This window comes from Magallana gigas, chromosome 3 (genome assembly GCF_963853765.1).
Source record: "Magallana gigas chromosome 3, xbMagGiga1.1, whole genome shotgun sequence".
NCBI classification, from domain to species: Eukaryota; Metazoa; Mollusca; class Bivalvia; order Ostreida; family Ostreidae; genus Magallana; species Magallana gigas.
The window spans coordinates 23461327-23476939 of NC_088855.1; the positions used below are offsets into that span (position 1 = coordinate 23461327).

Here is a 15613-nt window from a genome sequence, read left to right on the forward strand (position 1 = left end):
CATTGAGGCAATTTGTTCTGGTTGTAGCAATTCCTGCCCACAAGAACTACGCTGAAATTCAACAGCAGTATCAACAACACCCACACTTGTACAACGTGCACATGGAACGCTTGTTCTCGTCCAGACTACCCCCTCATTATCTGCCTCAGCCTGGTCTGCCCATTCAGGATTTGACAGACCCAGGACCAGCTGGTAGAAGTAGGTCCCCCCACGTACAGAACCCTCCAGTCCCTGCCCAGACCTCCAAACACAGGGAGCAGGGAGAGCAGCTGAGCCGGTCCATGCATGACAACCCCATGAACATGCCACCCCGGGCCATCCAGGAGGCCCCAGCCCCACCTGGGGGAGAGGGCAGTTTGCTCAGTCTTCTGCAGGTAACCACTTATATTCTTCTGCCATCTCTTCACAGCTTTCAGAGATAAAAATGTTTTGGATGAAGTCTGATTTTCAAATCATTCTCCTTTTTTTATGTATTTAAACTTTCAAAATATTTGTTTTTTCAGCGTTATCCTGTGATGTGGCAGGGAGTACTAGCTCTGAAGAATGATCAGTGTGTGGTGCAGTTACACATGATCAATGGATTTGAACAGTTGGTGAAACTGTCCCTACCTCAACAAGGTCCAGACGGCTCGGTCCAACCTCTCCGGATCGCTCAGAGAATGAGGTTGGAGCCAGCACAGCTGGACGGAGTCATAAAACGCATGAAGGTGAATATACTGAACCTTAGAAATATAAAGGAACTTGGAAATAGCAATATGTGACTGCATATACCTGTATTGAAATTGAGAGTCATCTGTTTTTATGTGGACTTATCATTTCCTTTTTCTCTTCATGCCCTTAGTTTGACAATGACTATTGTATGCTGCTGGCTTTACCCTGTGGAAGAGACCATGATCACATCATTGAGCAGACGAGAGCGATGACCACTGGATTTATTCAGTACCTGCAGCAGAAACAAGCGGCTGGGATAGTCAATGTAGCTGAGCCCGAGACCCAGCAGGTAATGGTTCTTAAAGTAAACTCCTCTAAATGTTGTCTAGCTATTTTATAAATCTAAATGGGGAATTGGCAAGAACAATCTTAATCCTGATTTTTTATGTGAATTTTCAAAGACCGCAACTTGTTTTACAATGCAATGAATCTTGTTTATGAATTCTTTTTATCAATTTCTTTTCAGCCGGCCTATGTGGTACACATTTTCCCACCATGTGACTTTTCACGCAGCACTTTGGAGCGGCTTGGGTTCGGGTTGATGCAGCCTCTGAGGGATTTGGCTCATCTACTTGTGATCATTACGACTGTGGCATAGATATATGGAAGTGTTTAACAGACCACTGTGATCAACCTAAAACAGACAACTTGGATTATTTAACAAATCAGAGGATGGAATGTAGATATTATTTTCATTCTCTGTGTGTACTGGAGCGTACCTTTAATTCTGTGTTTTCAGAATAAAAAAAATGAAACTTATCGGGCTTTGAAAAGCCTAAACTGAAAATCATATTTTGTTGAAATAGGGCATTTCTCTTTGTTGTGAGATAGTGCATTGGATGTATACTCTGGTGTTATGTGGATTAGCATTTCTCATGAACAATTGGATTTAATTTCATTGGATTATGATATGTTGAGTGCTTCTGTTGACCATGTATAGTGGATGTATAGTAACACTGCCTGGCTGTAGTGTTACCTACTATTTATTGTGGCCCTGGCCACATCTCTGTGTGGCGGGGGGCCAGTCGTGGATTCATTATTAGTGCTGTTGTAAATACCCGTCCCTGTTTATCCAATTAAGGTCACATTGACACGGCGCAGACGTGTGAGGATTTCCCATTGGCTATGTACTCGTCATGAAAATCATGTCATTGATGTAAATTTGTGGTCCTTTTTTTTTTTTTTATTAATATCATTATTAATATAAAATATTAAACCAACATGATTGTATTGTACAAAAAAAATTGACTGTATAGTTTGTATTGTGTAAAAAAAAAGTGATGACAATAATTTGTACATACTAGTATGCTTATGGTGTTACAAATAGTTTTAAATGTTGATATAACTTATAGTGTCTGTGATAAGTCAATTTCTATGAATTGTTTGAATTAGTGGCTGGTACAGTGTGTACGTGTGTGTGTGTCTGTCTGTAGGCCACCATGTGGAGTACCCGCCTCGGGTTTGGTGTTCCCTCTTCATCCTTGTTATGTGTATGTGGAAATCTGTATGTGTGGAGTTTGTATTTGGAGTCTGTATGTGGAGTGTGGAGTCTCCTATGTGCAGAGTCTCTATGTGGAGACTGTAGGAGGACTCCACTATTTGAGTGGTCACTGTGCAGTAGAGGTGATAGTCAGACTCAGTATGAACTTGTCTAAGGTCTGGTTTTTTCTGTAATGATGGATTGACTTAAAATAATTCTCCCATTTATAAAAAGTCCTACAGAACAAAATGTATTGGATTCCTGTTATCATTTGTAGATTTTATGTGAAAATTGGAACTTTTAACAAAATAATAGAACAAGCTGACTTCTGTAAGAATTATTATTGACTTGTATGCTTGGATGTTCATCATGTCTCAGATCTCATAAAGGCAGCTATTTATCACTTGAATGACATCATGGAATGATTGAAGAAGAATGTGTTGTTACGAGTCTGTAGTGTATGTGTGTGTCAATATGGTTGTCTGGTTTGTAAAACTGTTGATTTGTGTGTACAAATAGAAACTAACAAATTTCCATCAAATCTTCTGTGCTGGTCATTATGAGGTTTATCTTCTGTCAAATTTTCAATTTTACCATTTTGAAATGCAAAAAAAAACCAACTTTTGGCTGATGATTGAAATTTAGATATAAGAAAAAAAAATTGTTCATATCTTGAGAAAAGTTTTGTTTTGATTGTTTGGTGCTATATTGTGATACTTTTTTCTTTCAAGTAATGGTGTTCGTCCCTCAGTAACAACCCAACAGTATCGTCTGTCCCAGACTAAATTGCTTTAGTACATCAATCATGAGCATGAACCTCTGGCAAAGCAAATATAATTCATATATTCAACAATTTTTTTCTTCAAATATTCCAGATATCATAAATTTGGTTTGGGTTTTTCTTATTAATCTGAATTTACACAGTAATAAATGCAATCGCAGATACCTGGGGGAAGGAACGGCCAGACATAGCTGGATTTAATGGTTAGATCTATCTTCCATTGAGAGCAGAGTTTTATTTTTGTAAACCTGTGTTAGTTTAACTATTTTATGTGGCTCAATTGTATATATCTCATCCTCACTTTTGTCAAACTTTTCTTCAGAGAATGCTTTAAGAGAATAAAGTACAAGCTAATGATATAAAAATTATATATGTGTTTTGTTTTTGATGTAATATTGTGAGGGGACATAGTCTTTACTTAATGAAGCAAACTGGATTTTCACACTTAGTCCTAGTGCTTTAATTGTGCCCATTGCCTCTGGACCTAGTCCAATTATTTATACCAGGTATCAAAAATCATAACAATACATATTGTTGATATTTCATTTATCACAGTTCACTGACAAACTAATTTGAATATACAGCCCATTTTCATTATGTGTTCTATGAATAAATATACATTTGAGACATGGCAACCATAATCACCAATCTAAGATGAATTTATATCAATAGAATTTATGGGCAGCAAATCAGCTGGGATAAATCACTATTAAACATTAAATATTCTATTTGTATTCAATACACATATATCCCATTACATAACTTAATTTTAAAATTTCTTTAACAAAAATGCAGTAATAACAAATGCATGTATTACGACTATTTGAACACATATTAAATAAAAACACTTTCCAGTGCCATTTATGCCTGCTTCATTTCACATTGACAGACAAATGGAGACGAAAATCTGAACATGTATAAAATCTGAACATAAATAATTTTTGACTAAGACAAGAAAGACTATCACATACTACTGTCCTATTCTACCCCTCAACCAAACAAAATAGTGATTCATGTACAGTATGTACTTGTTATCAAAGAGTATCAAAAGTACTGTAGAAATTATACTGATACATGTACTGGTATTGCAGCCAGCATTTAAACATAAAAGTAGCTATAACCAATTGTTTCTTTTGGGTAAGGAGAGAAAGGGAAGGATAAGTAACCAATCAAAAATCAAACTTAAAACCATTTTAACAGGAGCTTGGAGTTTGGGTAGTTGTGTCAAACAGCATTATGGCATAGGCCTGTCTTTCATTGTAGGCCACTCAGTCATGGCTCTTTGAAATCAACAAGATTTGTCTGGCTTTTGAGCTAAGGCTACGCAATCGGTGTATATTTCGCTTGAAACCAGCGTCATTTTAACTTGTTTTGACACAAGAAATAGATAGTTACATCCTACTGAAAGTCCAAGGACTTGTTAAAATGGTTCTATTTATTCATAAATAATGAGAATTTTCTTTTCATGCAAGCACTTTTAAAATATGACCTTTTGTTTTAATTACTGTCAATTTTTGTCTTGGTTTTTTCTTTTTCATCTAGTGGATGGATACCATCCATAGTTAAACGATACATTCAGAGAATTAAAAAAGAGATATCAAAATAAGTTACAAAATAATAAAAAATGTAAAATGTTCACAAACAAGATAAAAAAAACCCCGTGCATGGGCATTCAGAGGTGGAATTGCCATCTTTTAAGATGACCACCATCAGTATATGTCAGAGGTGACAGAGAAAAATCAGGCGTAAGCTGACAACACATCAATAAAATAATAATATCTTGTACATTGATATTATGTATTCATTGAGGTATTTAAGGGAAGAATTGATTGGCTACTGAATTTATACAGTTTATGAAAAAGTATGAACTGTTCCAACCTGGTGTATATGAGTATTACTTTGGTAGCTATCAAATTCATTTTTATGATTTAATATTTCATCAGTAAGCTCTCCTAAATTACCCCCCAAAAATTGTACAAAATCTAACTGTAACTTCATGTGTATTGATACATGGTCGTTATTATGCAATACAAAATAAATCTAAATGTATAAAATAATCTTTCTAGCCAATAATATCAAGTTAAAATCAGAAATAGAATCATACAATGTATATCAAAAAGCCAAAGGCAATATTGAATGCTACTACTTATCATTTGATTGTAACAGAAGCACCGGTACATGATGAGCAAGTACATTACTGTATTGTTACACAATACATGTGTAGACTTGAAGAATATTCAACTATACACTGGGCATAAAAAAAATTTCATTCAACATTTCAACTGACATAGCATTTTCATGCAACAAAGCAGATATTGAATTTTTTCAGCCCTGACCCTTCTGTAATTTATCTGTTACTTGTGGTCCCACTTTGAGATTCTTTAGATATATGAATCCAGGTGGTCAGACACAGAATCTGTGCTGGCCTTTTATTCCTATGAGCCGGAATATTCACACTTGTTTGTGCTCATCAGACGGTCTGTGCTCAAACTCATAATCCAAGTGCACAAAAGCTCGCTCGACCTCTGGTAAGCTTTCTAGTTTTTGCTGCAGAGGTTCTCCGATGTCGTGAGCCTCTTTTAGAGTCATGTCTTCCGGTAAGACAATGTCCACTTCCACCAGAAAGTTCACTCCGAAGTGGAAGGCTCGGACTGTGTCCACGTATAAAAGCTTGGGGTGGTGATTCATGCAAATCCAAGTCAGCTTCTTCAGGAAATCTGGCTTGGCCGTGTGTCCGGTGAGCAACTTGATCTGTCCTGTAAGTTAAGATGTTTACATGACTTATTTATGGATGTAATGTACACATATGAAATCTACTCTATTAAAATAATATATGTGAGTATCATGTGAAGAACAATCATGAAAGCATGAATGAGATTTAAACTGGGGCAGGTCCTCTGAATCTACAGTCAGGTGCTTCATTGCCCAAGCTACCTGATGCCAGCATTTAAACCAAACATGTACTGTTTCAATGAACAAAACCTTTTTTTTACAAGGGGAAATCACTCTACAACTTCTATTATTTTAATGATGGACTCACCATATCCTGTGGACCACCACCCAAACAGGATGTACAGTGAGATCAGGATGGCTCCTATAGGATCCAGGTACACCAGCTCCGACACCTGGTACTGCTCGTACATACTCTTGGAACCTGATCCACATTAAAGGCAAAACTTGATACTATCATTATTATTAAATGTTACACAAACCAAAAAAACTAATTATCATATAAATATTATAATATAATATGATGAATGTTGTTCCAATAGGCCATATGCCCCTTCCCTACCCTACCCTAAAATTTTAATGGATGACCTTGGATGTGTTAGGGTCATGACACATCTACAATAATGGCACTGAATACCGATTGTTCAAAATTTTTCATGATAATATATCTTTCACTTTTTGGAAATCCTTTTATTATCACAACAGTATGTGCAGAAATAAATTTTGATATTTCATTTTATATCAATCTTTTAAAATTGTAAAAAATTCCATACACAAATTAAAATGGTTTGATAATACCTTCTTTTTTGCAAAAGGACTATGTGCGGTTTTATGCATTTTTTGCCCCCAAAATTAAAGTTTTATAAAGAGCTTTAAAAATAAGGTGGAAGATAGTTAGAATCATATTTAAAATAAGGGTGCAAAAGATTATCACCACAGTGACGTCATAGTGTAGAAATGACGTCATGAAGATTGCCTAATTTTGATATATTGATGTTTTGTAGCAAAATATGGGTGTTTTCCGATGGTTTTTCGACTGGGAAACATCGAGCGCAGGCTTGCTCAAGTACCATTTTTTAGTATAATGTGTATATTTATCAGAAGAAAAACATATGTTAAAATTGTACTTGAGCAGACCTGTGCTCTATACTTCCGAATGCAAAATATAAAGCAAAATTGAAAATATATCTCAATTGTTTACAAATTTGCGGGAATTAGGTCATTTAGTTGACTTCATAGATATATAGCGAATGAGCAATGATGACTAAAATCATGATTATAGTTATAGGCATCCACTGTACAATGATTTATGAAGATTTGATTTTTATTGGACACTATTTAAAAACTGGTTAAAATTGGGGGCAGATATTTGACCATACCGCACATACCGGTAGTCCTTTGCAACATGCAAAAAAAAAACCCCAGTAGTTCCAGTTTACCTATATATCCAAATGCAATGGCCAGGATGTTGGACAGTACGTCATTGCGATGGTCTCTGGTCATGGCATCCACTGAAGGAGTCCTCACCCGCCTACAGACCAGAAACAGGACTATCTTTGTGACTACAATGCAGAAAAGATCACAATTTAATTAGCCTTCAAGATTCTTACACAAAACATCCCCCTCCTTCGAAAGAATTTATTAACACAAGGTGATAGAAAAATGGTTCCCCCCCCCCCCTCCATTACCGGTTTTAATAAAAATTCACAATAGAATGGCCATTATGTCTGACAATGCTACAGTGGTCATCTTTTTGACATAGTCAACAAAAAGTACAGAACTGTTGGCTGTCTGATAAATTTTCTGCTTTTTGTCCTTCTGACTCGCATCTATTTACATTTTGTTTTCTCAAAATTCACAGACAACAGACATATGATATAAATCATGACATTTAAAATACCATCATTTATATGGTCATGTGATTTCTACCTATAAAAATACCTAACTCTAAACTATCTCATTCCAATGAGCAAATCAAAAACTAAATTTGTAATAATGTTTGCTATCATCGAGAAATCATGCCAATGGATGAACAAATGATCTGAAACAGAACAGACGTAAAAAAAATGGGATCCAGAATAATTTACCAATAGTACAAGACAGAAGCACAATAGTTATAATGCCGACATCAGGACGTTCTTCGCCTCCTGTCGCTAAACCAGCGATTTTTTCCGAACTTTCTACAATCAGCTGGATGGAAGCGAGGCTCATGATCACAGACAGTATGACAATGGCAATCGGCTCCAACTTTGTACGACCTGAAAAACAAATTAACAACTTAACAACAAGAGGAGCTGCACTGTCATCTGAAATGTAGGGTAAATGAAGTTACAAGTTTAACAGAGAAAAAAATGTCAAAAATCATTGAGTACAAAGCTAAAATCCGAACTATTAAAACATTATTACATACATGTACATGAATTTACAAGAAATGATTTATGTATACACGGTATATAGAGAAAAGCTAAGCGCTTGAAAGCACTGTAAATGTATTTTTTGTCTGATTGAACTATGTATTCTATTTAGCAATTTTGGAGAAAGCAGATTTATACCAAGTGATACATTGTTAATGGCTGCATTAATGTAGCCCCTCTCCTGATTTTTTCCTTTTTTGGGGGGAGAGGGCAACAACTCCGTAGGATCTCTGTCAAGCATGGTGCAATTGCGGGAGTGATTCACACCGGCATTTAATTCAGCATTATTCATATATAAATGAGAATAATATTTGCAGTTTTGATACTGGGGTATCAGTTATTTTTCATGTATGTCAACAACACAAGTTGAATTTGCCAATCACGTTAATTGACCTTGATTGGTTTTATTTTGGGATGGATAATGAGAATTCAGAAGCAGATCTTGAACTAAATATACGAATTCTTCCAATTTAACCATAAATAATGCTGTAAACATGAATTTTCCATGATATACCACTTCCTTAAATGATATTTTAGTGATGCTCCGAGGTACGTTGCTTATTAAAACCCACATTCACATATCAAGCCCATTAAAACTCAAAGCGTAATTCCCATAAAATCACGTGAGAACTGTTACGACTGCTGAAGAAGACGACTGGTAAACATGATGGTGTGTTTTATCTGGTTTTAATTTGTATACAGTTCGTTTGTTCAACCTGAATTAAAAAATCTTTTTATTTAAAGGAAGTCTAACATAAAAATGATCTTTTCAGACCAAAGTCAGCCACATTAACAAAAATAATTTGCACTATTACGGAGATCCTATGGAATTGAAGCACTCTTTAGTTAACATCAGATATAAAAAAAATCGAAGAGGGCTACATTATTGCCGCTGCACAATATTTCTATTCAGTACATTCCTTCTGCATCCACACACCTTGAGGGTATTCATACAGATCTCGCTTCCGCATGGCTCTCTCGGTGATGGCGATCACAAATCCCGAGGACAGATCCACACAGCTGTCCACCAGACTCGAGATAACTGAGATGGAGCCAGACAAAATGGCCGCCACCAACTTGGCTATCAGCAGAAACTGCAATACATGGAAGTTTAATGACTAAACTTATCTTTGATGGACACAATGACCATGACAGTATCATAGACATTGTACATTGTACTAACAGAAATAATACCAGTATATGGTACTAACTATTATAATCTCTTTCAATTTTAATGCCTCCCTTTTCAAAGTCATAAGAAAAAAATAAACAATTTCAGTTTCATGATTTCTACAATGATTTTAGACATTACTGCAACGAATATGACAATTTTACATTGTCTTCAATTGCCTTAATTCATCTGGAAACATACTTCAAATATTGTGATATATTACATTAACTAAATACGTGTACAAACCACATTTGCTACAAGAGTTATCTTGGCTAATATATTAGCCTTTTTGCGCCTTTCTTCCATTTCTTCAGTGTGTTTCATTGCATCGTCAACCCCAAAATGGAAGTCCTCAAAAGTAGTGATTAATTCATCCTGATTCTTGTAGTATGTTCTAAAACATTATATAATTTTTTTTAGCAAACTATCAGGTGTTGGATCATAAAAGAGCATGGTATTACAATTCAGCATGTTTTTAATTCATTTCTAATAGTCAGCATTAGTTTCCTCATCCAAGTTATTTAATTGATTTTATAAGGTAACTGGAAAAACCTACAAAAATGTTGCAATATTATTAAATCTAGGGTTTGGGATCTGAACAGTATCCGATATAGACCATTCATGGAAAAAAAAGTTGAGATGAAGGTTTGATATAGTAAAGGTGTGTCACATAATGTCTAATTAATCTACTTGACAGATAAAATTTTTGAGTCTGATGGAGGTGGATTTTACAATTAATGTCCACCCCCTCTACAGATGTTTGATACACAATTCAGTCAAGGAAAGCCTGGCTGTTTCTATGACCAATAAGTCTTCTGTTTATCTTCTGTTCATATTTGACCACAACATTACAGATGACATGCAGCAATGACATTTATTCAAATAGCAAATGTAGAAGGTATTTAAACTGCTCAATTCTCTTTTTTTTTCTAGATATAGGGTGATGAAAACTTCAATGCATGCATCTCATTATAAAAACTGTTGTTATGATACATGTATTTGAGACAATCAAATATCTAATAGTCCTTTGCAAACGATTATGTACAGTGACTAACAAACACTCCTTAGTTTTTGATAATTATAATATCTGAGTACCACTACATGCCATACCCTCGTGACAAGCCTTCATATCTCTGGCCACATATATGTATGGTACAATCAAGTGATCATTGTGACACTATTAACCACTTAATGAGATCAAGAGTAGAGACATACATTTATAAACAAAATCTGAATGACAGAACTTCACTTTTATGCTCTGAGAAATTAAGAGTGACATCTCAATCAAGAGTGCATTTTGCTTTTATCGGGAACTGGAGAGCCCTCAAATTTAAAATGCAACCTTTGAAATTATTAGTATTTTTAATCTTGCGCAATATCTTATTCTTTCAGTGTTGCCTGTACATGGACGCCTCTCTTACCTGATGCGCTTTGGCAGATCTTTGCTACTCTTCCCGTGCTTTTTAGAAGAATACTCGCTAATGGAGAGCTTCCATTCTTCCCTATTCTCTGCAGAAACAAAAAGAAAGAACTGATGCCTGCAATTACTAATTCAGAACCACAACTTTTATTTAGAGGCTTTCTATTAACTGCATCATAATTCTTAGCTATTATAACTAAGAAATTAGCCACCCGTACTTACACACAAGAGACCTGTGGGCCTCTCAGCTCACACAGAAACAGTGACAAACTGTGTTTCAAATAAAAAGGGTAATACAAATAACTGCATTTGGAGCCAGCCATGATTCTGTATTTGTTTAAATCTTATACTATTGTATTCTAAAACTACCGTACAAATGGTGTTAAAACCTGATAATGTACTACAATGTACATTTATATAAAGTACATCTAACTAAACATGTACAGTATGTACACACATATTGCTTACCCAAGCTTAGTATGCATACAGTCACACATACACCTGCATTACAATTACATGTATTGTACACAATTATGCACATTAACATAAATTTACCAGTTCCAAAAATGCTGCTGTGTGATGGCGCCACTTCTGTCATACAGATCCGATGACGGCACTCATTGTTTGACTGGACTGGAGGAGCGGTACCATTAGAATCAAAGATATTTCCAGCATCTGCTCTTCCCAGCAAAAACTTCAACACAGGAGACTTGACTTCCTGTAAGAATGGTAAATTTGAAAGAAGATAAAAAAAATTCTGTGACAGCTTGTTTCAAAAGCTACGTTCATGTTTCTGATTGGTAAATAAAGATTAAGGTGGTATAAGGGACACATAAAGATATTAATACGGTTAGATATAAGTACATAATCTTTCAAAATATAATCCCAGTTTCAAAATTTTAAATTGTACATAATTTGAACACAAAATACTTTTATAAAACGGTTCATATTTGTAAAAGCCTGAGAATGTTTGAACTCAAAAAACTTGCAGATCAGATCAGATCACCAGTACCTGTACTAGCGGACGCTTTATCCTATTGCCCTATACCGTTTGACATGAGATTAGGAAAAAAAGTATGCCAACTTTTACTGGAGAGTGTCTCCCAATATGGAGGTCTCCTACACCTCCTAACCCATAATACTGATTCTTCATAAGATTCTATCCTGTCAGAATGAAAATAAAATCCAAAAAAGAAACACACTTACTTTATCTCTTGAGGGTTGGTCACCTTGTGAGGACCTCCTCTTTAATGGAACCGTTTCCTCTGTCTTGACTAGACTAAGATCATCCATGGTATAAGACTTCTCTGCCATTTTGCTTTTTGGAGATACCTACAGTTTATCAATATAAAAATTCTCAGGGTACACAGCATTTTTCAGACATGCATAAAACTTAAAGAAGTAAAAAATAGTTCTATAGAAATGTATGTTTATTAATATCATATGCTAGTTTAATATAAATGGCCATAATGTAATCAAATATATCAAAATCTATATTAAACACTGAACAGACTCAATATGTGTTTATAGATAATACATAATGGACGCATTTAGTTGAGAAGACTGGCAAAACTCATGGGATGCATGTCTTTTTAAAATGGTTATTTTCACTGGGATTTGCTGAACAAGCTTTCATTCTCACATTATTTATTAATACGGCTTTATTCACAAGTTGGAACAACTTTGTACACCTTTGAAAAATGTGAGTTTAAATATATTTGTCATTGGGAGGGGGATATGGCTAGAACCTCTTCAAAACTCTTTCTTTTTCAGAAAAAAAGTTTTATTTGTGCCTGATACAATAGGAGAAATGGAAATGTTGTCTGATCTTTGCATGTGGACAAACCTGTTATCATCGCTACATGTACATGCTAGTTCATAAGAAATTGATTATGTTTTTTACATAAAATATGATCTATATTTACCGTAATCAATTTTTGATTGCTAAAATTAATTTAGGTGATATGGGACATCTGTTGATTTTATATGGATTAAAATCCATTATAATTAAAATACTTTCACCATTTTAGAATATTTTCAAATTTTACACTATTAAACAAAAAATATGTTTTAAAAATTGTTAGTAAGGTAAAAATTTTAAAAATCCCTGTTGAGGCTTGAACACATGACTTACAGATTTGTACTCTAACCAACTGCGCTATGCTATTTTAAAGTGACAATTTGGGGAAAAAAACTACACTTGATTTTATTGTTTATTTCGATAAATAGTACATCACAATATGTAGTTGTCCCATACCACCTTAAATCTTTCTCATGTACGGGTAATAAAGTAAATTAACTTGACTTAGATTTTAATACTGTCCGCTTATAGTAACACCCTCTTATTGAAAGTGGATTCTTTTCTATTGCAGTGGGGACCACCCCAGTTTATATTTCATTCCACTAGTTCGTGGTAATGTCAACATTCGCTTTGCGAGCTTGGCTGGAAATTGAAACTAGGATCCCTTGAAGCTTCATTGCAATCCATAATTCCGTCAGTCTATTCCTGTAGGTCTATTGAGCAGGTCCAGTATGCACCATATCTTGAATAAGCTTTATTAAGCTATTCAGAATCTCTTGATAAAGCTATTTATATGCAGGGTTTTTTTATGACGTTTATTAATTTTTAAGAAATAGACCAAAAATAGCAATTTAATTACTACTCATACCATAAACCGGACCCCTTATCAAAGATACATGTACTTTTAACATTGTATTCTCTTTTGACAAGTGGACTACTTGGATGTAGGCTATGCCTGTCCACTTCTCAAAAGAGAATACATTGTATTAACACTGCAACTTTTGAACATAGTACTGGACCTGTTGAGCTCACAAAATCTTTTTTTCAGATTTGAAAGAAATTTATTCCTGTTGTTTGCGTAGTGCTTAATTTTATACTCAAATAAAATAAAATATCTTATGTACCTTTTAATTAAGTAGTGTCCACACTAAAAGGTGTAAAATCCTTCAGACTGGTGTTATGAGTGAGCGCGTAGAGTTTAAGGATGTGGTGAACTTCATTTTAGGCCTAATTGCTATCTGTATAAAACAAAAAAATGTTTAAATCTGATACTAAAGAATGATTATAAAGCAATCTAAAATTATGAATGTTTGTAACTGCGATATTTAAATTAGTTATAATAAAACATTAACATCATAAACATGTCTAAAAATTATATCTCTTACCAACGCAGAGAATTTCGATCCCGATGTTTATTTATCAGATTACTTCGGATTTTCTCATACTTTTTGGTAGCACGCTACCGCGTGAGGGCGAGATCATCCGATTGGCGGTGCGGTGATTCTAGCATATGTATCAAGACGTTTCGACCCCATAAATAAGTCATAAACGGTTCGGTCCATGGTCGGGGTATTACCATACAAAATAAATTGAGGGGTGAGATGGGGAATAGGATCAGTCTTTGTTAATTTTTTAAGGCACATGTTTTAATTAATTTCCATTTGTAACAACATTTCTGAACATCAGTAAAACATTGTATAGATTTTGGAAAAGAAAGCCCTTCCTCACTCTAAAAATAAGGGCTTGCAAAACAAATAAATAAATTGTTAAATTAATGTTAATTTCATCATAATCAATAATTATTGTATCGAGGGACTTCATCGGACATATGTGGGACTTGTTTTCCTCGTTTTAGTATCCGTGTTTTAGTATCTGCTTGAACCCCCCCCCCCCAGGATTATTAACAGTATTTTACTAAAGAGACGTTTAGTGTTTGTATATTTGCCTACTTTGACCACTAATTTACTCTGTACCTCACCCAAGCTCAGTAGCTGCATGAACACTTCACCAGCGTGTTCAAGATTTATTTATTTATTTGAAGAAACAAGAGGCCCATGGGCCACATCGCTCACCTGAACAGCAGTTCCTTGTAACATTACATTTCGTAGCATATGCTTTTTCTATTTTAAACATTGAACCCCTTTCTGGGGACCCAGTTATGGTCCGAGGTTTATGGTTGGCTTGAACAACATAAACAGTAACATAGGAATGAAAATGTGTAGCACTGCGGTAGGACCGCACGTACACAACCTGAAAAACTGAACGTAGCAGAGTTCCACTTCAAGAAAAATAACTCTCAGACTGTACAGAACATCAAGAAAGATAACTCTTGGTTCCACTACATTAGAGTTTACACAATTTGAGGATCCTTGCATAATAATCTCACAAACTGTAGCATTATAGTTCTCGAGAAAAACTTTTTAAAAACATTTTCAATATATCTTTCTATGTTAAACTTTGAACCCCTCTTGGGGCCACAGTATTAGTCCGGGGCTAAAGTTTTAATTATTTGGAATCTACATTATTTAAGGATGCTTGCATAGTTATCTCACAAGCTGAAGCATTATAGTTCCCTAGAAAAAGATTTTTCAACATTTTCCCTCTATATTTCTATGCTAAACTTTGAACACCTCTTGGGGCCCCAGTATTAGATTGAGGTCACAGCTTTTATAATTTCGAATCTACACTATTTGAGGGTGCTTACGTAGTTATCTGACAAATTGATGCATTGTAGTTCTCGAAAAGAAGATTTTTAAATATTTTCCATATATACCAGGACTTCTACATTTAACTTTAAACCCATCTTGGGTCCCTAGTATTAGTCCAGGGGTCACTATTTTAAAACTGTCAAACCTTCATTATCCTAGGTTGTATGCATGATAGTAATCTCACAAATTGAGGCATTGTAGTTCTCGAGAAGAAGATATTTTAACGTTACCTTTATATTTCTATAATAAACTTTGACCCCATCTTGGGGCCCCAGTATTGGTCCGGGGGTCACGATTTTACCAATTAGGAATCTACATGAGCGAAGGCATAGAAATTCCACAAACTAAAACATTGTAGTTCTTGAGAAGAAAATTTTTAAACTTTTCCTTTATGTTT

General features: G+C 34.9%; 2 protein-coding genes across 5 annotated transcripts in view; one reads left to right on the forward strand and one right to left on the reverse strand.

The window, feature by feature from the left end:
- Positions 1 to 3340, forward strand: part of LOC105328669 (protein split ends) — a 37713-nt gene extending 34373 nt beyond the window's left edge. For both annotated transcript variants that reach the window (XM_011429640.4, XM_066078984.1), the window contains 4 exons: positions 28 to 374; positions 504 to 707; positions 842 to 1000; positions 1178 to 3340. In XM_011429640.4, the coding sequence (XP_011427942.3) occupies positions 28 to 374; positions 504 to 707; positions 842 to 1000; positions 1178 to 1309 (842 nt within the window). In that variant the 3' untranslated portion in view covers positions 1310 to 3340. The remainder of the gene's footprint in view (positions 1 to 27; positions 375 to 503; positions 708 to 841; positions 1001 to 1177) is intronic.
- Positions 3341 to 3522: 182 nt separating this feature from the next.
- Positions 3523 to 14017, reverse strand: LOC105328671 (uncharacterized). Of its 3 annotated transcripts, XM_066078986.1 has the most exons (11): positions 13894 to 14017; positions 13633 to 13746; positions 11914 to 12039; positions 11263 to 11425; positions 10709 to 10796; positions 9534 to 9681; positions 9054 to 9210; positions 7790 to 7960; positions 7142 to 7264; positions 6013 to 6126; positions 3524 to 5728 (listed from the first exon to the last, which is right to left on the reverse strand). In XM_066078986.1, exons 3-11 carry the CDS (start codon positions 12019 to 12021, stop codon positions 5424 to 5426), a joined length of 1377 nt encoding a protein of 458 aa, XP_065935058.1. In that variant the 5' UTR covers positions 12022 to 12039; positions 13633 to 13746; positions 13894 to 14017; the 3' UTR covers positions 3524 to 5423. The 3 variants fall into 3 exon arrangements, with proteins under 3 accessions (XP_065935059.1, XP_065935058.1, XP_065935057.1); XM_066078987.1 differs by lacking the exon at positions 13633 to 13746 and having other exon boundaries at positions 3523 to 5728; positions 13894 to 13912; XM_066078985.1 differs by lacking the exon at positions 13894 to 14017 and having other exon boundaries at positions 13633 to 13855.
- Between the last annotated feature and the right edge of the window lie 1596 nt (positions 14018 to 15613).

Excerpts from the sequence above, each read along its gene's own strand:
- LOC105328671 (XM_066078987.1), bottom strand. The coding sequence starts at position 12,021 with ATGGCAGAGAAGTCTTATACCATGGATGATCTTAGTCTAGTCAAGACA. Across the intron at positions 7,961-9,053 it reads TCTGTATGAATACCCTCAAG|GTCGTACAAAGTTGGAGCCG; the intron begins GTGTGTGGATGC and ends TTTGTTTTTCAG. Across the intron at positions 6,127-7,141 it reads CATTGCATTTGGATATATAG|GTTCCAAGAGTATGTACGAG; the intron begins GTAAACTGGAAC and ends AATGTGGATCAG.